The 27988-nt window shown below is 41.1% G+C and overlaps 2 protein-coding genes across 4 annotated transcripts; one reads left to right on the top strand and one right to left on the bottom strand.

Annotated features, from left to right (window-relative positions):
- The first annotated feature begins 227 nt into the window (after positions 1-227).
- Positions 228-8817, top strand: dtymk (deoxythymidylate kinase (thymidylate kinase)). Of its 2 annotated transcripts, none has more exons than XM_021604832.3 (5): positions 228-506; positions 747-855; positions 5641-5731; positions 7888-8085; positions 8492-8817. In XM_021604832.3, exons 1-5 carry the CDS (start codon positions 377-379, stop codon positions 8645-8647), a joined length of 684 nt encoding a protein of 227 aa, XP_021460507.1. In that variant the 5' UTR covers positions 228-376; the 3' UTR covers positions 8648-8817. The 2 variants fall into 2 exon arrangements, with proteins under 2 accessions (XP_021460507.1, XP_090092557.1); XM_090236431.1 differs by having other exon boundaries at positions 267-506; positions 747-2257.
- atg4b (autophagy related 4B, cysteine peptidase) lies at positions 8796-27988 on the bottom strand. 2 transcript variants are annotated; one of them, XM_036978919.2, is made up of 13 exons: positions 27360-27988; positions 26036-26137; positions 25042-25113; positions 24803-24901; positions 24181-24282; positions 21980-22052; positions 21666-21745; positions 19593-19795; positions 19299-19377; positions 17018-17163; positions 10209-10265; positions 9829-9925; positions 8796-9493 (listed from the first exon to the last, which is right to left on the bottom strand). In XM_036978919.2, exons 1-13 carry the CDS (start codon positions 27367-27369, stop codon positions 9420-9422), a joined length of 1194 nt encoding a protein of 397 aa, XP_036834814.1. In that variant the 5' UTR covers positions 27370-27988; the 3' UTR covers positions 8796-9419. The 2 variants fall into 2 exon arrangements, with proteins under 2 accessions (XP_036834814.1, XP_036834813.1); XM_036978918.1 differs by lacking the exon at positions 27360-27988 and having other exon boundaries at positions 26036-26171.

The following is a 27988-nucleotide window of genomic DNA, read 5'->3' as shown; positions in this document are numbered from 1 at the left end:
ACCTTAGTTAACTACCTTCTGTAAGCTGTTAGTGTCTTAATGACGTTCCACAGGTGATTGTTCATTAATTGTTTATGGTTCATTGAACATGCATGGAAAACAGTGTTTAAACTCTTTACAATCAAGATCTGTGAAGTTATTTGGATTTTTACGAATTATATTTGAAAGACAGGGTCCTGAAAAAAATACGTTTCTGTTTTTCTGAGTTTACTGACTTTACAGAGTAGCATTAAAAAGTTTGCGTTTTGACCACGTGCTTTAAGACCCTAACGGCGTTCCATAGTCTACGCGGGTGAGCTTCTCAATTCCTGTTGCTGGTCAACGCGCCTGTAATTTTAGTTTTTGTGAGTTCCGTTGTTCATAATCGCTATTCATAATGACTTGCAGAAGAGGGGCTCTCATTGTGCTAGAAGGAGTGGACAAGGCAGGAAAAACAACACAATGTAACAAGCTTGTCCAAGCACTGCAGGATAGCGGGCGGCAAACTGAGATGATGAAATTTCCGGGTAAATTAACTTTATTATCCGTGGCTGCTAATTCATCAAAATGAAATGTATTTTTCTCATAATTGTGTTGTTTCAATCCGCTTTGATTGCAAATTTACCTAGACCAAAATATATGGGATTATACAAACTAATTTTGCCTTGCCCGGTTCCCCCGGCTGGGTGGAGTTTGGTCCACATGGCGGTGCAAAATTAATTCGTCTTTGACTACTTTCTCTTCCTGTATTACTCTTGTTTGTACAGAAAGAACTACAAAGATCGGCCAGCTGATCAACTCCTATCTGGAGAACAAAAGCAACCTGGAGGACCATACAGTGCACCTGCTGTTCTCTGCCAACCGATGGGAACTCGTGTAATACTCTAATATACAGAGGCATTGATCATTAAATAAGATACATGCTTGCATATTTGAGCCTGCCAAAAGTTTGGACACCTTGACTCATTCAAGGGTTTTTCTTTATTTTTTTTTACTATTTTCTACATTGTAGAATAATAGTGAAGACATCAAAACTATGAAATAACACATATGGAATCATATAGTAACCAAAAGAATGTTAAACAAATCAAATATATTTTGGATTTGTCAAAGTAGCCACCCTTTGCCTTGATGACAGCTTTACACACTCTTGGCATTCTCTCAACCAGCTTCACCTAGAATGCTTTTCCAACAGTCTTCAAGTAGTTCCCACATATGCTGAGCACTTGTTGGCTGCTTTTCCTTCACTGTGTGATCCAACTCATCCCAAACCATCTCAATTGGTTTGAGGTCGGGTGATTGTGGCGGCCAGATCACCTGATGCAGCACTCCATCACTCTCCTTCTTGGTCAAATAGCCCTTACACAACCTGGTGGTGGGTTGGGTCATTGTCCTGTTGAAAAATAAATGAATGAGTAGGCGTGTCCTAACTTTTGACTGGTACTGTGTGTATATATAGTGCATTTGGAAAGTATTCAAACCCCTTGACTATTTCAACATTTTGTTACAGCCTTATTCTAAAATTAATTAAATTGTTAATTTTCCTCATCAATATACACACAATACCCCATAATGACATCACAATACCCCATAATGACATCACAATACCCCATAATGACATCACAATACCCCATAATGACAAAGCAAAAACAGCTTTTTAGAATTTGTATTTAAAAAACGGAAATAAGGAAAGAGGGGGGATACCAATTGTACAACTGAATGCCTTCAACTGAAATGGCTTCAACTGAAATGGCTTCAACTGAATGCCTTCAACTGAAATGGATTCAACTGAATGCCTTCAACTGAAATGCCTTCAACTGAAATGGCTTCAACTGAATGCCTTCAACTGAATGCCTTCAACTGAATGCCTTCAACTGAAATGCCTTCAACTGAATGCCTTCAACTGAAATGCCTTCAACTGAATGCCTTCAACTGAATGCCTTCAACTGAAATGCCTTCAACTGAATGCCTTCAACTGAATGCCTTCAACTGAATGCCTTCAACTGAAATGGGTCTTCCACACGTCAAAGCTGCAGGCTAAAGTTAAATCTAGACTTGGTTTCCTCTATTGTAATCACTCTTCTTTCACCCCAGCTGCCAAACTAACCCTGATTCAGATGACCATCCTACCCATGTTAAATTACAGAGATGAGTCCTCTATCTAGACTTGGTTTCCTCTATTGTAATCACTCTTCTTTCACCCCAGCTGCCAAACTAACCCTGATTCAGATGACCGTCCTACCCATGCTAGATTACGGAGACATTACTAGATTGGCAGGTAAGGGTGCTCTCGAGCAGCTAGATGTTTGTTACCATTCGGCCATTAGATTTGCCACCAACGCTCCTTATAGGACACATCACTGCACTCTATACTCCTCTGTAAACGGTCATCTCTGTATACCCGTCACAAGACCCACTGGTTGATGCTTATTTAGAAAACCCTCTTAGGACTCTCTCCCCCCTATCTGAGATATCTACTGCAGCCCTCATTCTCCACATACAACACCCATTCTGCCAGTCACATTCTGTTAAAGGTCCCCAAAGCGCACACATCCCGGGATCGTTCGTCTTTTCAGTTCGCTGCAGCTAGTGACTGGAACGAGCTGCAACAAACACTCAAACTGGACAGTTTTATCTCAATCTCTTCATTCAAAGCCTCAATCATGGACTCTTACTGACAGTTGTGGCTGCTTTGTGTGATGTATTGTTGTCTCTACCTTCTTGCCCTTTGTGCTGTTGTCTGTGCCCAATAATGTTTGTACCATGTTGTGTTGCTACCATGTTGTGCTGCTACCATGTTGTGCTGCTACCATGCTGTGTTGCTACCATGCTGTGTTGCTACCATGCTGTGTTGTCATGTGTAGCAGCTGCCTTATGTTGTTGTCTTAGGTCTCTCTTTATGTAGTGTTGTGTTGTCTCGTCGTGATGTGTGTTTGGTCCTATATTTATATATATTTGTTATTTTTAATCCCAGCCCCCGTCCCCGCAGGAGGCCTTTTGATAGGCCGTCATTGAAAATAAGAATTTGTTCTTAACTGACTTGCCTAGTTAAATAAAAAATAATCCTCATTTAACCCAACCCCTCTGAATCAGAGAGGTGCGGAGGGGGCTGCCTTAAATCGGCATCTACGGCGCCCGGGGAACAGTGGGTTAACTGCCTTGTTCAGGGGCAGATTTTTACATAATCTGCTCGGGGATTCGATCCAGTCCAACACTCTAACCACTAGGCTACCTGCATGACATTTACATAAGTATTTACTCAGTACTTTGTTGAAGCACCTTTGGCAGCGATTACAACCTTGATTCTTCTTGGGTAGGGCCCTACAAGCTTGGCACATGTGTATTTGGGGAGTTTCTCCCATTATTTTCTGCAGATCCCCTCAAGCTCTGTCAGGTTGTTGTCCTGTTGGAAGGTGAACCTTCACCCCAGTCTGAGGTCCTGAGCGCTCTGGGGCAGGTTTTCATCAAGGAGCTCTCTGTACTTTGCTCTGTTTTTAGGTGCCTTTTGGCAAACTCCAAGCGGGCTGTCGTGCCTTTTACTGAGGAGTGGTTTCTGTCTGGCCACTCTACCATAATGGCCTGATTGGTGGAGTGCTGCAGAGATGGTTGTCCTTCTGTAAGGTTCTCTTTCAGACTGACCATCTGTTTCTTGCTCACCTCCCTGACCAAGGCCCTTCTCCCCCGATTGTTCAATTTGGCCCGGGCAGCCAGCTCTAGGAAGAGTCTTGGTGGTTCCAAACTTCTTCCATCTAAGCATGATGGAGGCCGCTGAGTTCTTGGGGACCTTCAATGCTGCAGACACCTTTTGCTACCCTTCCCCAGATCTGTGCCTCGACACAATCCTGTCTTGGAGCTCTACGGACAATTCCTTTGACCCCATGGCTTGGTTTTTGCTCTGACATGCACTGTCAACTGTGGGACCTTATATAGACAGGTGTGTGTCTTTCTAAATCATGTCCAATCAATTGAATTTACCACAGATAGACTCCAAGTTGTAGGAACATTTCAAGGATGATCGATGGAAACAGGATGCACCTGAGTTCAATTTCAAGTCCCTCAAGGGTCTGAATACTAATATAAAATATGTCTAATTTATTTTACCTTTATTTAACCAGGCAAGTCAGTTAAGAACAAATTCTTATTTTCAATGATGGCCTAGGAACAGTGGGTTAACTACTTAGTAAATTAGCTAAATTTTCTAAACCTGTTTTTGCTTTGTCATGGGGGTATTGTGTGTAGATGTATTTCTTTTTTAAATCCATTTTTAGAATAAGGCTGTAACGTAACAAAATGTTGAAAATGTCAAAAGGTCTAAATACTTTCCGAAGGCTCTGTACATTCTGCCATTTTAATTCCAATTTCCTGCATTCTGCCATTTTAATTCCAATTTCCTGCATTCTGCCATTTTAATTCCAATTTCCTGCATTCTGCCATTGAGCTAAGAAATCATTTTGCCATTTTTAATTCCAATTTCCTGCATTCTGCTATGGCTAATGCTGTGTTCTTTTCAGTCAACATAATACTATTAATGTACTAACAATGTACTCTTTAATTCATTGTTTTTTGGAATGTTCAAGTCTTTCTGAGTAGCTAGGTTAGTATACAATTGGCGACACATTTTCATGCAAAATAAAAAAATCTTTATCAAGAAAATGTGCACCTTTTCCCACCAGTTGTTTCCACCAAACTGACTTGTATTTTATCTTGGTCATTTTTGGTTTATAAGAGGTTATATTATTTAAAAAAAAAATATATATATATATATATATATATATATATACAGTGCCTACAGAAATGATTCAAACCCCTTGGCTTTTTCCCACGTGATGTTGTGTTACAGCCTGAATTTAAAGTGGATTAACACTTTTTATGATTTTTTTAATTAAAAATGAAATGTATTTAATCCCTTTTATGGCAAGCCTAAATAATTTCAGGAGTAAAAATTGTTGCATGGACTCTGTGTGCAAAGATACAGGCGTCCTGACTAACTCAGTTTACCGCTCAGGGATTTCACCATGAAATCAGAGTTTTAATGGCTGTGATGGGAGAACTGAAGATGGCTCAACATTGTAGTTACTCCACAATACAAACCTAATTGACAGATTTAAAAGAAGGAAGCCTGTACAGAATGAAAATATTCCAAAACATGCATCCTGTTTGCAACAGGGCGCTCAAGTAATACTGCAAAGACTGTGAGTCCTGAATACAAAGTGTTATGTTTGGGGCAAATCCAATACATCACATTACTGAGTACCGCTCTCTATATTTTCAAGCATAGTGGTGGCTGCATCATGTTATGAGTGTGCTTGTAATCATTAAGGACTGGGGAGTTTTTCAGGATAAAAAAAAAATCAATGGAATGGAGCTAAACACAGGCAAAACCCTAGAGAAAAAAACTGTTTCAATCTGCTTTCTACTAGACACTGGGAGATTAATTCACTTTTTAGCAAGACAATAACTGAAAACACAAGGCCAAATCTAGGATTTGGATTTAGGAGAACTGGGGGAAAAAAATGCATAGGTGGCCTGTCCAAGGGTTAAAATGGCAAAAACATTTAGATGGTGTGTTATTAGATGTGGTTGAGCTGCCATACTGTCTTAAGGAGTAGGAAATGATGTGTTATTAGCTGTGATTGTATGTCTGGGTCCTTTTCCCTCCAGGCCTCTGATGAAGGAGAAGTTGGAGCAGGGCATCAATCTGGTGGTGGATAGATACGCCTTCTCTGGAGTGGCCTTCACCAGCGCCAAGCCTGTGAGTTCATTAAAACATTACACACACCTCTCACCAGCGCCAAGCCTGTGAGTTCATTAAAACATTACACACACCTCTCACCAGAGCCAAGCCTGTGAGTTCATTAAAACATTACACACACCTCTCACCAGCGCCAAGCCTGTGAGTTCATTAAAACATTACACACACCAGCGCCAAGCCTGTGAGTTCATTAAAACATTACACACACCTCTCACCAGCGCCAAGCCTGTGAGTTCATTAAAACATTACACACACCTCTCACCAGAGCCAAGCCTGTGAGTTCATTAAGACATTACACACACCTCTCACCAGAGCCAAGCCTGTGTGAGTTCATTAAGACATTACACACACCAGCACCAAGCCTGTGAGTTCATTAAGACATTACACACACCTCTCACCAGAGCCAAGCCTGTGAGTTCATTAAGACATTACACACACCTCTCACCAGAGCCAAGCCTGTGAGTTCATTAAGACATTACACACACCTCTCACCAGAGCCAAGCCTGTGTGAGTTCATTAAGACATTACACACACCAGCACCAAGCCTGTGAGTTCATTAAGACATTACACACACCTCTCACCAGAGCCAAGCCTGTGAGTTCATTAAGACATTACACACACCAGCACCAAGCCTGTGAGTTCATTAAGACATTACACACACCTCTCACCAGAGCCAAGCCTGTGAGTTCATTAAGACATTACACACACCAGCACCAAGCCTGTGAGTTAATTAGAACATTACACACACCTCTCACCAGCGCCAAAACCTGTTCCGTATGTACTGTCTGTGGTTACCCCAATCGCATTTTGCTCTGCCTGAAGTACCCCCTCTTGCAGTGTTGTCGTACTCCAGTCCACACATTGAGTGTGTCGGTCTTGTCTCAGTTTGGAATACATTTGTACTCTGTCTTGACTTGGTCTCGGACCGTGAGGACTCTCTTCCCAAGACCAGCGGTGTAAATCAAACTCATAATCAGCTTCCAATCAGTCGGCACATAGAAGCGCTTCACCAGGCCAAATATATGCTCTCCTTTCTTGAAATATATCTTATGGCCTATTGACGCCTGGGGGTTTCTACTTTCTTTTACTTTCATTGAAATATAGCCTCACACTTTGGCTGAATTTGCTTGACTCGCTGTTGGGGAAGACGGGGGAGGTTGTAACAGTCGTTATATCTATTATAGACCTGTTTGTGCAGTGGTGAACCTATTGGACCTAGGCCTGCAGTGGTGGACCTAGGCCTGCAGTGGTGAACCTATTGGACCTAGGCCTGCAGTGGTGAACCTATTGGACCTAGGCCTGCAGTGGAGAACCTATTGGACCTAGGCCTGCAGTGGAAAACCTATTGGACCTAGGCCTGCAGTGGAGAACCTATTGGACCTAGGCCTGCAGTGGTGAACCTATTGGACCTAGGCCTGCAGTGGTGAACCTATTGGACCTAGGCCTGCAGTGGTGAACCTATTGGACCTAGGCCTGCAGTGGTGAACCTATTGAACCTAGGCCTGCAGTGGTGAACCTATTGAACCTAGGCCTGCAGTGGTGAACCTATTGGACCTAGGCCTTCAGTGGTGGACCTATTGGACCTAGGCCTTCAGTGGAGAACCTATTGGACCTAGGCCTGCAGTGGTGAACCTATTGGACCTAGGCCTGCAGTGGTGAACCTATTGGACCTAGGCCTGCAGTGGTGAACCTATTGGACCTAGGCCTGCAATGGTGAACCTATTGGTTCAGGTATTGAAAAAGTTTGTTTCTTAGTCGTGGTTAGTTTGCGATGCTCAATCCGGTCATCATTCACTGTTTGGATGAATAAAGGCTTTAACAAACAAACTTTCACAATTAAATGTTGACTTTAATGTTAGCTTACCTGACAAAACGATTTAATGCTGAGCTGTGTCAATGGGGAGGACATTTTGTTTTGCTCAATTGAATTAAAGGGCAACTACACTCTCCAAAAATATATAATTTTTTAAATTTATCCCAGACCTGAAAAATAGTCTCCTGACAGTTTAACCATTGTTGTGGACTTAGAACATTTGTCTGAATCTGAAAAATCTATAGGAAAACAGGATACCTTCACTAACTACCTATCCATTCACTCTGAATGGCCAGTAGTTCCTATGCCATAACGAGCAAGTTCATGTTTGTCTGCCGAGCAGGGTTTCAGTCTGGACTGGTGTATGAATCCTGACATGGGGCTGCCCAAGCCAGACCTTGTGTTGTTCCTGCAGCTCAGCCCGTCTGAGGCCGCCCAGCGGGGTCAGTTTGGGACAGAGAGATATGAGACCACCGTCTTCCAGAAGGCCGTTCAGCAGAAGTTTGAACTTCTGATGAAGGACCCCTCTGTCAAGTGGCAGGTATAAGAAGCTGTGTCCTGATTCTCCACACTTCCTATGTTTGCACTTTCACACTCCCCATCATTTTTTAAAATGTTTATCTTTTTTAACCTTTATTTAACTAGGCAAGTCAGTTAAGAACAAATTCTTATTTTCAATGACGGCCTGGGAACAGTGGGTTAACTGCCTTGTTCAGCGGCAGAACGACAGATTTGTACTTTGTCAGCTCAGGGGTTTGACCTTGCAACCTTCCGGTTACTAGTCCCAACGCTCTAACCACTAGGCTACCCTGCCGCCCCTATTAATGGGAGTGTGCAAGTGCACACTGGTAGAATGTGGAGATTTGGCCATTGGTTTGTCCAAACATGATGTTACATTGTGGTCTTCCAATGGGAAATTCACCCAAGATATTGTTGTCATCTCCTAGGTGATTGATGCAGCCAGGAACATTGAAGATGTGCACGCTGACATTAAGAACCGAAGTGTTGATGCCATCAAGGCAGCAGAGAATGAGCCAATCGGGGAGCTGTGGAAGGAGCCTGGACGAGGAGACCCAATTTATCCTCTGTTAGATTCCTCCTAACAGTGCCTAGTACACAAGGAGACGTCAGAGGGGCTAAAAGACTTGAATATGAAACTGCAAACTGTATGTTACGATATTTAAGTGGGTATAGTCAACTCTTTCAAATCATTATTTCACAACAACAACAAAAAAAACACAAACAAGTAAATTAAATAAATGTCCAAGCTTTATTATTTTGTCCTTATTAACATTTCAAATGGTCTGTTCATCATTCATCTTCGTGAATTGAGGAAAATCAATGAGCCAGTGTTTTGTACAGAGAGATTTAACGTGACAACGTTACTCTGAATGAACAAGATAATCTATTTGGATCTGCGAATTTCACTCAACCAAATGTCGGTGTTCATCCGTTAATACAGAGACTTCAGATATCAGTGACCTAAGCAATAAGTATAGTAGTAGTAAACCGTTATGGATTAAACACTAGTCAACTGTGTTATGGAAACTCAGCTTTTTATGGGGAGGGGGCGGGGTCAAGGCACCATATCACTAAATATTTCCTTTTTAAGTGTTAAGACTTCATGGAGACATGTGAAGATGTCCTGAAAGCTCCCACTACCCTTGTATCACCACCTCCTAGCAAGGAGTCTCCTCATTGGACACAGGGCAGTCAGTGGCTGTTCAGAAGACAACTGTGTTGACACATCACTACGCCATCGTTGCCAGGCTGGCTAGGTGATGTTGTTGTTATCTCCTGTCCCCTATGGCTCCCCTTCTGATACAGAGAAGAATCGTTGGGGTTCTGCCGGGACATATGGCTGTATTCGATCGATCACAGGGACAGAATTTCAAACTCTTCATCCTCGGAATCAAAGAACCGCTCCAACCTATCAGAGTCTGAGAAATCTAGGAGGGGGAGAAATAATGGATTGATCAACAGTATCGCAACGTCTGTAAAGAGAGATTAATCACCTCAGACAACACATTAAATCACTTCATTGTCCTACCCAGATTTAGGCGAGGATTCGATCAAAGGCGTGTTGTAGATGAGCACACAGCGCTTGGCATTTAAAGGTCTGCAGGGATAATTGCCTTTAAAAAGGCGCTTGTTGACAACGCACCTCTGACTGAATCCCAGCCTCAATCTGTAAAGAGAACTAAATCACAATATCCCTTCCTTGACCCCCCCCCTCCCCCCCGTACAGGTCAAGAGAATGTAGGTCAAGTGTCTTGATGTTTACCAGGGTTGAGGTTGAGTACATCTACAGAACAGGCGAAGTGAGATGGCTGACAGTCTATCAGTTCAAACATGGGCAGGCCTGCTCTAGTGTGGGACAACTGAAAACAGACAGGGCAGAAAAATAATGATTAGTTCACCCTGGGAGAATTGCGAGGAGTCGATGCTCGCAGGACCTGACTCACTGAACCACAACAAAACCACTGCCCCGATGAAGTAACAGTAATTTAACCAGGTTGACCCATTTCAGGTTAAAAATAACTCTTTTTTTTTTTTTCAGCGGGGACAACTGACACCCCTAACGGTTCTGAAAAGAGGTTTAGTGCCGAGGTGAATTGAAAACCTCCTATATTTGTATCCCTTTGACGAAACATCGTACAGTACCTTTCGGAAGCGCATACACCAGTCGTCAAAGTCGTCCTCCGTTCTGCAGAAGAAACCCTGTGGGTTCAGGACAAACATCTGATTTACTGTGTCAACAAAACAAAACACTAAATGTCTAGAACTGAAATCACGCCTAACCACAACGTAGCGAGGCAACGTTGAGTCGATTCACTTCAAATAGTGGTCAGCAAAACAAAACACTAATGTCTAGAACTGAAATCACAACGTAGAGAGGCAACGTTGAGTCGATTCACTTCAAATAGTGGTCAACAAAACAAAACACTAATGTCTAGAACTGAAATCACAACGTAGAGAGGCAACGTTGAGTCGATTCACTTCAAATAGTGGTCAACAAAACAAAACACTAATGTCTAGAACTGAAATCACAACGTAGAGAGGCAATGTTGAGTCAATTCACTTCAAATAGTGGTCAGCAAAACAAAACACTAATGTCTAGAACTGAAATCACAACGTAGAGAGGCAACGTTGAGTCGATTCACTTCAAATAGTGGTCAACAAAACAAAACACTAATGTCTAGAACTGAAATCACAACGTAGAGGCAACGTTGAGTCGATTCACTTCAAATAGTGGTCAACAAAACAAAACACTAATGTCTAGAACTGAAATCACAACGTAGAGAGGCAACGTTGAGTCGATTCACTTCAAATAGTGGTCAGCAAAACAAAACACTAAATGTCTAGAACTGAAATCACAACGTAGAGAGGCAACGTTGAGTCGATTCACTTCAAATAGTGGTCAACAAAACAAAACACTAATGTCTAGAACTGAAATCACAACGTAGAGAGGCAACGTTGAGTCGATTCACTTCAAATAGTGGTCAGCAAAACAAAACACTAATGTCTAGAACTGAAATCACAACGTAGAGAGGCAACGTTGAGTCGATTCACTTCAAATAGTGGTCAGCAAAACAAAACACTAATGTCTAGAACTGAAATCACAACGTAGAGAGGCAACGTTGAGTCGATTCACTTCAAATAGTGGTCAGCAAAACAAAACACTAATGTCTAGAACTGAAATCACAACGTAGAGAGGCAACGTTGAGTCGATTCACTTCAAATAGTGGTCAGCAAAACAAAACACTAATGTCTAGAACTGAAATCACAACGTAGAGAGGCAACGTTGAGTCGATTCACTTCAAATAGTGGTCAGCAAAACAAAACACTAATGTCTAGAACTGAAATCACGCCTAACCACAACGTAGCAAGGCAACGTTGAGTCAATTCACTTCAAATAGTGGTCAACAAAACAAAACACTAATGTCTAGAACTGAAATCACAACGTAGAGAGGCAACGTTGAGTCGATTCACTTCAAATAGTGGTCAACAAAACAAAACACTAATGTCTAGAACTGAAATCACAACGTAGAGAGGCAACGTTGAGTCGATTCACTTCAAATAGTGGTCAACAAAACAAAACACTAAATGTCTAGAACTGAAATCACAACGTAGAGAGGCAACGTTGAGTCGATTCACTTCAAATAGTGGTCAGCAAAACAAAACACTAATGTCTAGAACTGAAATCACGCCTAACCACAACGTAGCGAGGCAACGTTGAGTCAATTCACTTCAAATAGTGGTCAACAAAACAAAACACTAATGTCTAGAACTGAAATCACAACGTAGAGAGGCAACGTTGAGTCGATTCACTTCAAATAGTGGTCAACAAAACAAAACACTAATGTCTAGAACTGAAATCACAACGTAGAGAGGCAACGTTGAGTCGATTCACTTCAAATAGTGGTCAACAAAACAAAACACTAATGTCTAGAACTGAAATCACAACGTAGAGAGGCAAAGTTGTCAATTCACTTCAAATAGTGGTCAGCAAAACGAAACACTAAATGTCTAGAACTGAAATCACAACGTAGAGAGGCAACGTTGAGTCGATTCACTTCAAATAGTGGTCAACAAAACGAAACACTAAATGTCTAGAACTGAAATCACAACGTAGAGAGGCAACGTTGAGTCGATTCACTTCAAATAGTGGTCAGCAAAACAAAACAATAATGTCTAGAACTGAAATCACAACGTAGAGAGGCAACGTTGAGTCGATTCACTTCAAATAGTGGTCAGCAAAACAAAACACTAATGTCTAGAACTGAAATCACAACGTAGAGAGGCAACGTTGAGTCGATTCACTTCAAATAGTGGTCAGCAAAACAAAACACTAATGTCTAGAACTGAAATCACGCCTAACCACAACGTAGCGAGGCAACGTTGAGTCAATTCACTTCAAATAGTGGTCAACCAAACAAAACACTAATGTCTAGAACTGAAATCACAACGTAGAGAGGCAACGTTGAGTCGATTCACTTCAAATAGTGGTCAACAAAACAAAACACTAATGTCTAGAACTGAAATCACAACGTAGAGAGGCAACGTTGAGTCGATTCACTTCAAATAGTGGTCAACAAAACAAAACACTAATGTCTAGAACTGAAATCACAACGTAGAGAGGCAAAGTTGTCAATTCACTTCAAATAGTGGTCAGCAAAACGAAACACTAAATATCTAGAACTGAAATCACAACGTAGAGAGGCAACGTTGAGTCGATTCACTTCAAATAGTGGTCAACAAAACGAAACACTAATGTCTAGAACTGAAATCACAACGTAGCGAGGCAACGTTGAGTCGATTCACTTCAAATAGTGGTCAGCAAAACAAAACACTAATGTCTAGAACTGAAATCACAACGTAGAGAGGCAACGTTGAGTCGATTCACTTCAAATAGTGGTCAGCAAAACAAAACACTAATGTCTAGAACTGAAATCACAACGTAGAGAGGCAACGTTGAGTCGATTCACTTCAAATAGTGGTCAGCAAAACAAAACACTAATGTCTAGAACTGAAATCACAACGTAGAGAGGCAACGTTGAGTCGATTCACTTCAAATAGTGGTCAGCAAAACAAAACACTAATGTCTAGAACTGAAATCACAACGTAGCGAGGCAACGTTGAGTCGATTCACTTCAAATAGTGGTCAGCAAAACAAAACACTAATGTCCAGAACTGAAATCACAACGTAGAGAGGCAACGTTGAGTCGATTCACTTCAAATAGTGGTCAGCAAAACAAAACACTAATGTCTAGAACTGAAATCACAACGTAGAGAGGCAACGTTGAGTCGATTCACTTCAAATAGTGGTCAGCAAAACAAAACACTAATGTCTAGAACTGAAATCACAACGTAGAGAGGCAACGTTGAGTCGATTCACTTCAAATAGTGGTCAGCAAAACAAAACACTAATGTCTAGAACTGAAATCACAACGTAGAGAGGCAACGTTGAGTCGATTCACTTCAAATAGTGGTCAACAAAACAAAACACTAATGTCTAGAACTGAAATCACAACGTAGAGAGGCAACGTTGAGTCGATTCACTTCAAATAGTGGTCAGCAAAACAAAACACTAAATGTCTAGAACTGAAATCACAACGTAGAGAGGCAACGTTGAGTCGATTCACTTCAAATAGTGGTCAGCAAAACAAAACACTAAATGTCTAGAACTGAAATCACAACGTAGAGAGGCAACGTTGAGTCGATTCACTTCAAATAGTGGTCAGCAAAACAAAACACTAAATGTCTAGAACTGAAATCACAACGTAGAGAGGCAACGTTGAGTCGATTCACTTCAAATAGTGGTCAGCAAAACAAAACACTAAATGTCTAGAACTGAAATCACAACGTAGAGGCAACGTTGAGTCGATTCACTTCAAATAGTGGTCAGCAAAACAAAACACTAATGTCTAGAACTGAAATCACGCCTAACCACAACGTAGCGAGGCAACGTTGAGTCAATTCACTTCAAATAGTGGTCAACAAAACAAAACACTAATGTCTAGAACTGAAATCACAACGTAGAGAGGCAACGTTGAGTCGATTCACTTCAAATAGTGGTCAACAAAACAAAACACTAATGTCTAGAACTGAAATCACAACATAGAAAGGCAAAGTTGTCGATTCACTTCAAATAGTGGTCAACAAAACAAAACACTAAATGTCTAGAACTGAAATCACAACGTAGAGAGGCAACGTTGAGTCGATTCACTTCAAATAGTGGTCAGCAAAACAAAACACTAATGTCTAGAACTGAAATCACAACGTAGAGGCAACGTTGAGTCGATTCACTTCAAATAGTGGTCAGCAAAACAAAACACTAATGTCTAGAACTGAAATCACAACATAGAGAGGCAACGTTGAGTCGATTCACTTCAAATAGTGGTCAGCAAAACAAAACACTAATGTCTAGAACTGAAATCACAACATAGAGAGGCAACGTTGAGTCGATTCACTTCAAATAGTGGTCAGCAAAACAAAACACTAATGTCTAGAACTGAAATCACGCCTAACCACAACGTAGCGAGGCAACGTTGAGTCAATTCACTTCAAATAGTGGTCAGCAAAACAAAACACTAATGTCTAGAACTGAAATCACAACGTAGAGAGGCAACGTTGAGTCAATTCACTTCAAATAGTGGTCAGCAAAACAAAACACTAATGTCTAGAACTGAAATCACGCCTAACCACAACGTAGCGAGGCAACGTTGAGTCAATTCACTTCAAATAGTGGTCAGCAAAACAAAACACTAATGTCTAGAACTGAAATCACGCCTAACCACAACGTAGAGAGGCAACGTTGAGTCGATTCACTTCAAATAGTGCTCAGCAAAATAAAACACTAATGTCTAGAACTGAAATCACAACGTAGAGAGGCAACGTTGAGTCGATTCACTTCAAATAGTGGTCAACAAAACAAAACACTAATGTCTAGAACTGAAATCACAACGTAGAGAGGCAACGTTGAGTCGATTCACTTCAAATAGTGGTCAACAAAACAAAACACTAATGTCTAGAACTGAAATCACAACGTAGAGAGGCAAAGTTGTCAATTCACTTCAAATAGTGGTCAGCAAAACAAAACACTAATGTCTAGAACTGAAATCACAACGTAGAGAGGCAACGTTGAGTCGATTCACTTCAAATAGTGGTCAGCAAAACAAAACACTAATGTCTAGAACTGAAATCACAACGTAGAGAGGCAACGTTGAGTCGATTCACTTCAAATAGTGGTCAGCAAAACAAAACACTAATGTCTAGAACTGAAATCACAACGTAGAGAGGCAACGTTGAGTCGATTCACTTCAAATAGTGGTCAGCAAAACAAAACACTAATGTCTAGAACTGAAATCACAACGTAGAGAGGCAACGTTGAGTCGATTCACTTCAAATAGTGGTCAGCAAAACAAAACACTAATGTCTAGAACTGAAATCACAACGTAGAGGCAACGTTGAGTCAATTCACTTCAAATAGTGGTCAACAAAACAAAACACTAATGTCTAGAACTGAAATCACAACGTAGAGAGGCAACGTTGAGTCGATTCACTTCAAATAGTGGTCAGCAAAACAAAACACTAAATGTCTAGAACTGAAATCACAACGTAGAGAGGCAACGTTGAGTCGATTCACTTCAAATAGTGGTCAGCAAAACAAAACACTAAATGTCTAGAACTGAAATCACAACGTAGAGAGGCAACGTTGAGTCGATTCACTTCAAATAGTGGTCAGCAAAACAAAACACTAAATGTCTAGAACTGAAATCACAACGTAGAGAGGCAACGTTGAGTCGATTCACTTCAAATAGTGGTCAGCAAAACAAAACACTAAATGTCTAGAACTGAAATCACAACGTAGAGAGGCAACGTTGAGTCGATTCACTTCAAATAGTGGTCAGCAAAACAAAACACTAATGTCTAGAACTGAAATCACGCCTAACCACAACGTAGCGAGGCAACGTTGAGTCAATTCACTTCAAATAGTGGTCAACAAAACAAAACACTAATGTCTAGAACTGAAATCACAACGTAGAGAGGCAACGTTGAGTCGATTCACTTCAAATAGTGGTCAACAAAACAAAACACTAATGTCTAGAACTGAAATCACAACATAGAAAGGCAAAGTTGTCGATTCACTTCAAATAGTGGTCAACAAAACAAAACACTAAATGTCTAGAACTGAAATCACAACGTAGAGAGGCAACGTTGAGTCGATTCACTTCAAATAGTGGTCAGCAAAACAAAACACTAATGTCTAGAACTGAAATCACAACGTAGAGGCAACGTTGAGTCGATTCACTTCAAATAGTGGTCAGCAAAACAAAACACTAATGTCTAGAACTGAAATCACAACATAGAGAGGCAACGTTGAGTCGATTCACTTCAAATAGTGGTCAGCAAAACAAAACACTAATGTCTAGAACTGAAATCACAACATAGAGAGGCAACGTTGAGTCGATTCACTTCAAATAGTGGTCAGCAAAACAAAACACTAATGTCTAGAACTGAAATCACGCCTAACCACAACGTAGCGAGGCAACGTTGAGTCAATTCACTTCAAATAGTGGTCAGCAAAACAAAACACTAATGTCTAGAACTGAAATCACAACGTAGAGAGGCAACGTTGAGTCAATTCACTTCAAATAGTGGTCAGCAAAACAAAACACTAATGTCTAGAACTGAAATCACGCCTAACCACAACGTAGCGAGGCAACGTTGAGTCAATTCACTTCAAATAGTGGTCAGCAAAACAAAACACTAATGTCTAGAACTGAAATCACGCCTAACCACAACGTAGAGAGGCAACGTTGAGTCGATTCACTTCAAATAGTGCTCAGCAAAGCAATATTTAGCAAAATGCTATCTTTAAGATATACCTGCTGCTTGGGAAAAGTGTAAGCAAGCTGAAGTATTGCTCTACCTTTGACCTCATAGCCCTAAGTCTCTGGTTCTCTTACCACTGCGATGGAGGGGTCTATTTCACAGATGTGCATGCGGCACGGCGGGTGCTGACAGTGGTAAGTGTCATCTGGGACCTGGCTGTCCTCACAGGGCTCTACCGCAGGCTGGGTGGTGTGGGGGTCCAGGTAGATCAGCTCTTCTCCTGGGGGGGCCAGATGCAGGACAACAAGCTCTACTTAGCAGAACGAGACCATTCAACAGAGTCATTGAAGCTCGACTTTTAGCTCCTAGTGAGCAGAGGGTCGCAATAGTGCAAAGCAGGAAGTATCTATTTTAACTAGAGGAGACTATAGACTGGATATAAATAACTAGAGGAGACTATAGACTGGATATAAATAACTAGAGGAGACCATAGACTGGATATAAATAACTAGAGACCATAGACTGGATATAAATAACTAGAGGAGACCATAGACTGGATATAAATAACTAGAGACCATAGACTGGATATAAATAACTAGAGGAGACTATAGACTGGATATAAATAACTAGAGGAGACTATAGACTGGATATAAATAACTAGAAGAGACCATAGACTGGATATAAATAACTAGAGACCATAGACTGGATATAAATAACTAGAGGAGACTATAGACTGGATATAAATAACTAGAGGAGACCATAGACTGGATATAAATAACTAGAGACCATAGACTGGATATAAATAACTAGAGGAGACCATAGACTGGATATAAATAACTAGAGGAGACCATAGACTGGATATAAATAACTAGAGGAGACCATAGACTGGATATAAATACCTAGAGGAGACCATAGACTGGATATAAATAACTAGAGGAGACCATAGACTGGATATAAATAACTAGAGGAGACTATAGACTGGATATAAATACCTAGAGGAGACCATAGACTGGATATAAATAACTAGAGGAGACCATAGACTGGATATAAATAACTAGAGGAGACTATAGACTGGATATAAATAACTAGAGACCATAGACTGGATATAAATAACTAGAGACCATAGACTGGATATAAATAACTAGAGGAGACCATAGACTGGATATAAATAACTAGAGGAGACCATAGACTGGATATAAATAACTAGAGGAGACTATAGACTGGATATAAATACCTAGAGGAGACCATAGACTGGATATAAATAACTAGAGGAGACCATAGACTGGATATAAATAACTAGAGGAGACTATAGACTGGATATAAATAACTAGAGACCATAGACTGGATATAAATAACTAGAGACCATAGACTGGATATAAATAACTAGAGGAGACCATAGACTGGATATAAATAACTAGAGACCATAGACTGGATATAAATAACTAGAGACCATAGACTGGATATAAATAACTAGAGGAGACCATAGACTGGATATAAATAACTAGAGGAGACCATAGACTGGATATAAATAACTAGAGACCATAGACTGGATATAAATAACTAGAGGAGACCATAGACTGGATATAAATAACTAGAGGAGACCATAGACTGGATATAAATAACTAGAGGAGCCCATAGACTGGATATAAATAACTAGAGGAGACCATAGACTGGATATAAATAACTAGAGGAGACCATAGACTGGATATAAATAACTAGAGACCATAGACTGGATAGTGTACAGAACATACCAACATAGCCTATGAAGTAATGTTAGTGTACAGGACATACAGTGCCTTGCGAAAGTATTCGGCCCCCTTGAACTTTGCGACCTTTTGCCACATTTCAGGCTTCAAAATTTTGCACGCCCAATTTTTCAGTTTTTGATTTGTTAAAAAAGTTTGAAATATCCAATAAATGTCGTTCCACTTCATGATTGTGTCCCACTTGTTGTTGATTCTTCACAAAAAAAGTACAGTTTTATATCTTTATGTTTGAAGCCTGAAATGTGGCAAAAGGTCGCAAAGTTCAAGGGGGCCGAATACTTTCGCAAGGCACTGTAGCCTATGAAGTAATGTTAGTGTACAGGACATAGCCTACGAAGTAATGTTAGTGTACAGGACATACCAACATAGCCTATGAAGTAATGTTAGTGTACAGGACAGAGCCTATGAAGTAATGTTAGTGTACAGGACATACCAACATAGCCTATGAAGTAATGTTAGTGTACAGGACATAGCCTATGAAGTAATGTTAGTGTACAGGACATAGCCTATGAAGTAATGTTAGTGTACAGGACATACCAACATAGCCTATGAAGTAATGTTAGTGTACAGGACATACCAACATAGCCTATGAAGTAATGTTAGTGTACAGGACATAGCCTATGAAGTAATGTTAGTGTACAGGACATACCAACATAGCCTATGAAGTAATGGGCACTGTTGGGTTTCCCTCCGATGACACCCAGGGACTGGGGCAGCTGGAAGCACTGCTGTGAACAAGAGACACAGAAAGAGGGGACAGAATTGGACCTGGCTGTATACACGTAAAAAAGATCATTACACTTTAGTTTTGTTGGTGATTATTAGCCTGGCCCCAGATAAGTTTGTTATATAGCCAACTCTCATGGCACGACAACAACCGTAGGAGTTGGTAAGACAGCACAAACAAACAGATCTGGCACCAAGCTATTTCTCTCTGGCCCACCTTCAGGGTCTCGATGTAGGCCTCGTTGATATCGCTTAGGCCCAGCCTGAGAGGAATGAGGAGGAGCAGGGGGTTCCAGAGAGCGGTCTCTTCCTCAGCGAGGGCGCAGGCCCCCTCCAGGCAGCCGTTACGCTCTGACATACCCCCCTGGAGATCCACACACGCTGCTCCACCATAGTCCAGCCAGGGCATACACAACCGCTCTGGGGAGAACAGCAACGTTTCAAACAGTGCCTTCGGGAAAGTATTCAGACCCCTTGACTTTTTCCACATTTTGTTACATTACAGCCTTATTCTAAAAAAGGATTTAATATATTTGTTCCCTCATCAATCTACACAATACCTCAATGAAAAAGCAAAAACACCGTTTTTTTTCTTCCCCCGGCTAATTTATTTAAAATAAATTTTCATAAGTATTCAGACCCTTTCCACAGTACTTTGTTGAAGCACCTTTGGCAGCGATTCCTGCTTGAGTGTTCTTGGGTATGATGCTACAAGCTTGGCACACCTGTATTTGGGGAGTTTCTCTCATTCTTCTCTGCAGATCCTCTCAAGCTCTGTCAGGTTGGATGGGGAGTGTCGCTGCACAGCTATTTTCAGGTCTCCAGAGATGTTAGATCGGGGTCCGGGCGCTGGCTGAGCCACTCAAGGACATTCAGAAACTTGTCCCAAAGCCACTTCTGCATTGTCTTGGCTGTGCGCTTAGGGTCGTTGTCCTGTTGGAACTTGAACCTTCGCCCCAGTCTGAGGTTCTGAGCGCTTTATAGCAGGTTTTCATCAAGGATCTTTCTGTACTTTGCTCTGTTCATCTTTGCCTCAATCCTGACTAGTCTCCCAGTCCCTGTCGCTGAAAAACATCCTCATAGCATGATGCTGCCACCACCATGCTTCACCGTAGGGATGGAGCCAGGTTTCCTCCAGACGTGACGCTTGGCATTCAGGCCAAAAAGTTCAATCTTGGTTTCATCAGACCAGAGAATCTTGTTTCTCATGGTCAGAGTCCTTTAGGTGCCTTTTTGTCAAACTCCAAGCGGGCTGTCATGTGCCTTTTACTGAGGAGTGGCTTCCGTCTGGCCACTCTACCACAAAGGCCTGATTGGTGGAGTGCTGCAGAGATGGGAGAACCTTCCAAAAGGACAACCATCTCCACAGAGGAACTCAGGCGCTCTGTCAGAGTGACCATCAGGGGTTGTTGGTCACCATTTTTTAAATATACATTTGCTAAAATTTCTAAAAACCTGTTTTCGCTTTATCATTATGGGGTATTGTGTGTTGATTGATGAGGGAAAAAAATATATTCATTAAATTTTAGAATAAGGCTGTAATGTAAAACAAAACGGAGAAAAAGTGCCTGAGAGAACGGAATACTTTCCGAAGTGCCTGTACACGTCTATACATACACAACCACTCTGGGGAACAGGACAGGAGGTCAGCTTGAATTAGATTCTAGCTCACTCATCTCAATAGCCTGTTCCCATCTACTATTATGGCAGAGATTGGTCCATAAAAGCCCTTGGCTTGGGTATTCTGGACTACACGCAATACAGAACTGGATGAATGCTAACATGAGTAGGACTAACAGTTGATGGCCCCTTCCTCTTTAACCATTTATGAGTAGGACTAACAGTTGATGGCCCCCATCCTCTAACCATGTATGAGTAGGACTAACAGTTGATGGCCCCCATCCTCTAACCATGTATGAGTAGGACTAACAGTTGATGGCCCCTCTTTAACCATGTATGACTAGGACTAACAGTTGATGGCCCCTCCTCTTTAACCATGTATGACTAGGACTAACAGTTGATGGCCCCTCCTCTTTAACCATGTATGACTAGGACTAACAGTTGATAGCCCCTCCTCTTTAACCATGTATGAGTAGGACTAACAGTTGATGGCCCCCCCTCCTCTTTAACCATGTATGAGTAGGACTAACAGTTGATGGCCCCTTCCTCTTTAACCATGTATGAGTAGACCTAACAGTTGATGGCCCCTTCCTCTATAACCATGTATGTTCTATAGATTGACGAGGCCCTGTGTTAATCCTGTAGTACCATGACTGTGTTCACTACTCACTGATCTCTTCGATCACCACAGTGTTGTCCATAGCAACGTGTACAGCCAGGCGACTCCACGAGTCAAACACAGCTAGTTTCCTGAGGGGCAAGACGGGTGATATTCAACACAGTGTAGCAGTCATCATCTGTATCACACACTGTGCAGCCATAGCCTGAGTGCCAGTCTGTTTGTGCTAAAATGCCAATGTCTGGCTTTACAATGACAGCAATGGATATTGGCAAGAGCACACACAGAGATCTGGGACCAGGCTAGGTGCAGTCATCATCTGTACCACAGAGTCGGTCATTATCTAGACTGGAGACTGTACTTACTTCAGTACCTGTGCCACTGTGTTCGGTCCATACCACTGGCCTATAGACTTCCCCTCCCCGACTCCCATCTGGGCTGCAGTACACAGACAACTGATGTTAGTGCCATCCTAATAACGATGCCATCTGGGCTGCAGTACACAGACAACTGATGTTAGTGCCATCCTAATAATGATGTCATCTGGGCTGCAGTACACAGACAACTGATGTTAGTGACATCCTAATAATGATGTCATCTGGGCTGCAGTACACAGATGTCTTATCCTGATAAAGATGTCATCATAGGCTGCAGTACACAGATGTCTTATCCTAATAAAGATGTCATCATAGGCTGCAGTACACAGATGTCTTATCCTAATAAAGATGTCATCTGGGCTGCAGTACACAGATGTCTTATCCTAATAATGATGTCATCATAGGCTGCAGTACACAGATGTCTTATCCTAATAATGATGTCATCATAGGCTGCAGTACACAGATGTCTTATCCTAATAAAGATGTCATCATAGGCTGCAGTACACAGATGTCTTATCCTAATAAAGATGTCATCATAGGCTGCAGTACACAGATGTCTTATCCTAATAAAGATGTCATCATAGGCTGCAGTACACAGATGTCTTATCCTAATAAAGATGTCATCTGGGCTGCAGTACACAGATGTCTTATCCTAATAATGATGTCATCATAGGCTGCAGTACACAGATGTCTTATCCTAATAATGATGTCATCATAGGCTGCAGTACACAGATGTCTTATCCTAATAATGATGTCATCATAGGCTGCAGTACACAGATGTCTTATCCTAATAATGATGTCATCATAGGCTGCAGTACACAGATGTCTTATCCTAATGAAGATGTCATCATAGGCTGCAGTACACAGATGTCTTATCCTAATAAAGATGTCATCATAGGCTGCAGTACACAGATGTCTTATCCTAATAATGATGTCATCATAGGCTGCAGTACACAGATGTCTTATCCTAATAAAGATGTCATCATAGGCTGCAGTACACAGATGTCTTATCCTAATAAAGATGTCATCATAGGCTGCAGTACACAGATGTATTATCCTAATAATGATGTCATCATAGGCTGCAGTACACAGATGTCTTATCCTAATAAAGATGTCATCATAGGCTGCAGTACACAGATGTCTTATCCTAATAAAGATGTCATCATAGGCTGCAGTACACAGATGTCTTATCCTAATAAAGATGTCATCATAGGCTGCAGTACACAGATGTCTTATCCTAATAAAGATGTCATCATAGGCTGCAGTACACAGATGTCTTATCCTAATAAAGATGTCATCATAGGCTGCAGTACACAGATGTCTTATCCTAATAATGATGTCATCATAGGCTGCAGTACACAGATGTCTTATCCTAATAAAGATGTCATCATAGGCTGCAGTACACAGATGTCTTATCCTAATAAAGATGTCATCATAGGCTGCAGTACACAGATGTCTTATCCTAATAAAGATGTCATCATAGGCTGCAGTACACAGATGTCTTATCCTAATAAAGATGTCATCATAGGCTGCAGTACACAGATGTCTTATCCTAATAAAGATGTCATCATAGGCTGCAGTACACAGATGTCTTATCCTAATAATGATGTCATCATAGGCTGCAGTACACAGATGTCTTATCCTAATAAAGATGTCATCATAGGCTGCAGTACACAGATGTCTTATCCTAATAAAGATGTCATCATAGGCTGCAGTACACAGATGTCTTATCCTAATAAAGATGTCATCATAGGCTGCAGTACACAGATGTCTTATCCTAATAAAGATGTCATCATAGGCTGCAGTACACAGATGTCTTATCCTAATAAAGATGTCATCATAGGCTGCAGTACACAGATGTCTTATCCTAATAATGATGTCATCATAGGCTGCAGTACACAGATGTCTTATCCTAATAATGATGTCATCATAGGCTGCAGTACACAGATGTCTTATCCTAATAAAGATGTCATCATAGGCTGCAGTACACAGATGTCTTATCCTAATAATGATGTCATCATAGGCTGCAGTACACAGATGTCTTATCCTAATAAAGACAGATGTTGTTATGCCACTGATGTCATCATAGTAAATATAGTATAATGCTATTGTTGTCAGAAATACTACCCATTCCTTTCTGAATATAAAGTATGACTGTCTTTTTACAAGATTTACAAGTCAGTATTCACCGATTTGATGTAAAGAATAGTAGCCGTCTTTCTTGTCAAGGAAGGCGTTGAGGATACCGATGTAGTCTTCTCTCTGAGACTGGCTCCTCACCCATCTCCAGTCTGCTTAACAAACACACCATTATCAATGGCTGGTTGAAACCCTTTTGTACAGAACACACATAGTACAAGTGCAATAAGAGATTTGTATCACAACTGCGCCGGAGATTATTTGGTGAAGTACATTTGATAACTTGTGAAGTACATTTGATACTTGTGAAGTACATTTGATACTTGTGAAGTACATTTGATACTTGTGAAGTACATTTGATACTTGTGAAGTACATTTGATAACTTGTGAAGTACATTTGATACTTGTGAAGTACATTTGATACTTGTGAAGTACATTTGATAACTTGTGAAGTACATTTGATAACTTGTGAAGTACATTTGATACTTGTGAAGTACATTTGATACTTGTGAAGTACATTTGATACTTGTGAAGTACATTTGATACTTGTGAAGTACATTTGATACTACTGAATAACAGAAGTTAAATGTTGAAGGGTACACACAATAAAACGAGCTGCGTGCTTCAGGGAACAGATTACGGCACAGGATTTAGAAAAGCAGTCATTCATACCTCGGCCTAGATGCCTGCGGACCAGGGCCTCGCCTAGGATCATCTGTCCACATCGCAGCATGCAGCCCCAGCCTGTGTCGGACGTAGGCCCTGTCCCTCCTGGAACACAGTGAAACAATCTGCACCTGATAGGCTAATCTTATTGGCATATACAATCAAAGTGCTATGGTACTGTAGGCGTATTAGTAATGTCCTAGGGTTTATTATGTGGCCTGCTACAGTAGGTTTAGGCTACTCACCAATGGGCGGGAAGTTTTTTCTGTAGGTGAACCATAGTCGTGAAGTGACATGTGAAAGAATGTCTTCCTTTTCTGGATAAGCAAAGATAATGAGTTAGCTAAGAAGCATGCCTTCTGCTGCTTACAGTAGGTCTTTATATACAGTCTGCTGCTTACAGTAGGTCTTTATATACAGTCTGCTGCTTACAGTAGGTCTTTATATACAGTCTGCTGCTTACAGTAGGTCTTTATATACAGTCTGCTGCTTACAGTAGGTCTTTATATACAGTCTGCTGCTTACAGTAGGTCTTTATATACAGTCTGCTGCTTACAGTAGGTCTTTATATACAGTCTGCTGCTTACAGTAGGTCTTTATATACAGTCTGCTGCTTACAGTAGGTCTTTATATACAGTCTGCTGCTTACAGTAGGTCTTTATATACAGTCTGCTGCTTACAGTAGGTCTTTATATACAGTCTGCTGCTTACAGTAGGTCTTTATATACAGTCTGCTTACAGTAGGCCTTTATATAGAGTCTCCTGCTTACAGTAGGTCTTTATATACAGTCTGCTTACAGTAGGCCTTTATATACAGTCTGCTGCTTATAGTAGGTCTTTGTATACAGTCTGCTTACAGTAGGCCTTTATATACAGTCTGCTGCTTACAGTAGGTCTTTATATACAGTCTGCTGCTTACAGTAAGTCTTTATATACAGTCTGCTGCTTACAGTAGGTCTTTATATACAGTCTGCTGCTTACAGTAGGCCTTTATATACAGTCTGCTGCTTACAGTAGGCCTTTATATACAGTCTGCTGCTTACAGTAGGTCTTTATATACAGTCTGCTGCTTACAGTAGGCCTTTATATACAGTCTGCTGCTTACAGTAGGTCTTTATATACAGTCTGCTGCTTACAGTAGGTCTTTATATACAGTCTGCTGCCACCATCGTCGACATCTCTAACACACATATACTGGGGCAACAGTACACCCGTTTTATGATCCCATGTCTTCAGTACCTGTGAGTGCATTGAATTCTTTCCCTAAGATCCACACTGGCTCTGAGGTCTCTGGAAAATCGTCAAACTCTCCAAAGCCAAGGGTGTCGTATGTGAGAGTAGCTGAAATATAAAAGTGCATCTGATTCAGAACACCTTGTTACATGGCTCTCACACACACACTTGAACAAGGAATCATTAATGAACACATTCCTAATATTGAGTTGCACCACTCCCTTTTGCCCTCAGAACAGCCTCAATTTGTCGGGACATGGACTCTACAAGTTGTCGAAAGCATTCCACAGGGACGCTGGTCCATGTTGACTCCAATGCTTCCCATAGTTGTGTTAAATTGGCTGGATGTTCTTTGGGGGGTGGACCATTCTTGATACACAGAAAACTATTGAGCGTGAAAAACCCAGCAGCGTTGCAGTTCTTGACACAAACCGGTGAACCTGGCACGTACTAACATACCCATTTCGAAGGCTCTTAAATCTTTTGTCTTGCCCATTCACCCTCTGAATGTCACACATACACAATCTCAATTGTTTCAAGGGTTAAAAATCCTTCCTTAACATGTCTCCTCCCCTTCATGTACACTGATTGAAGTGGATTTAACAAGTTACATCAATAAGGGATCATAGCTTTCGCCTGTCAGGCTATGTCATAGAATGAGCATGTTGTACACTCAGTGTATATTTATTTCAGTAACGGGACTAGTAGATAGCTAGCTTCCAAGCACTGCAAAACATACTCAATGCAGATTGACAGTTGAGCTTGCTGGCTAGCTAGCCAAAAATGGGATTGCGACAGAGAATGACATTGCAAATACAGATTTGGCTTGCTAGCTACGTGACCATCCTTTCAGCAGTTGTTGGTAGGTAGCTAGTTGGTTTGCTAGTGACACTGGACAATAACGTTATGTTACATGGGTATATACGGCAAAAGATGATTTGTCTTGGGAGTCAGGGACCCAATTATGCTAACGTTAAACTGATGTCAAGGACAGAACATAGCCGCAGCTAAACATGGGGTTTATTTCACCTTAGTTTCGTCGTTTTCAGTCAAAAGTATAATGATTGCTAGGTTAGCTAGCTAGTTCACCAGCAAAATGTTTTATATAATCTACCAAACTGACATCTGCTGATTTTAGCTAGTAACAGTATCTGCCTAACAGACAAGCTAAGACTATTTTGATTCACATTCAAAATAGATGTAAACCTCAACTGATGTACAAATTGGAATCCATTATGGAATAGCTAAATATGCCGTGCCTTTGTACAGAGTGACTCTAAAACACAAAAGTGTTAAATCATTGTTTCCTTAATTAAGAAATATTTCCTACCTGCATCCATCCTGACAGTTCTTCACCCTATCTTGTTGTTGTTGTTGGCCGGTCCAGCAGTGTGAAATATCATACGGCCAATGAGAATTCAATACTGCCGAAATCGCCTTGTAATATCCAATAGGATTTCTTGTTTTGGGCGGGGCAACTATTTCGTCCAATAAGAAGCCGCCGGACTCATTTTAGGCGGAACATTTTCGCAGATCTGTTGGTGTTGATTAGGGTGCAAGGAAAGCAATTTCAACGCGCTTTCTTTGCCACTTATAGTATGAAGATCAGCGAAACTTGGCAAACTGACCGCCTTGCCAGCCAAGAACAACTAAAGTAAACAGGAAAGAGAAGAGTCAGAGAAGAAAGGAATTTGTCCAACGTGTCCGTCCCGTGATCACTTGTTTACGGTCATGGCTAGTTGGGATATAGATTATGTCACACTGACGTCAAAAATGTATTTTTGTTATTGTATTTTAGCTAACTCTAACCATATTCCTAACCTTAATCTAATTTCTCATAACCTGCTGCGTAAATTCTCCTAACCTGCTACGAAAAGACAATTCTGTAAAATATTGACATAAACTGTATCCCTTCTAGGCAAAATCATTGTTTACCTCGTTCCCCTCAGTTTTCAACTC

Source organism: Oncorhynchus mykiss, chromosome 5 (assembly GCF_057628025.1).
Source record: "Oncorhynchus mykiss isolate SJ-2025 chromosome 5, ASM5762802v1, whole genome shotgun sequence".
Taxonomy (NCBI): Eukaryota; Metazoa; Chordata; class Actinopteri; order Salmoniformes; family Salmonidae; genus Oncorhynchus; species Oncorhynchus mykiss.
The sequence above is the reverse complement of the archived record's forward strand: the minus strand, read 5'-3'. Positions and strand labels throughout refer to the sequence as shown.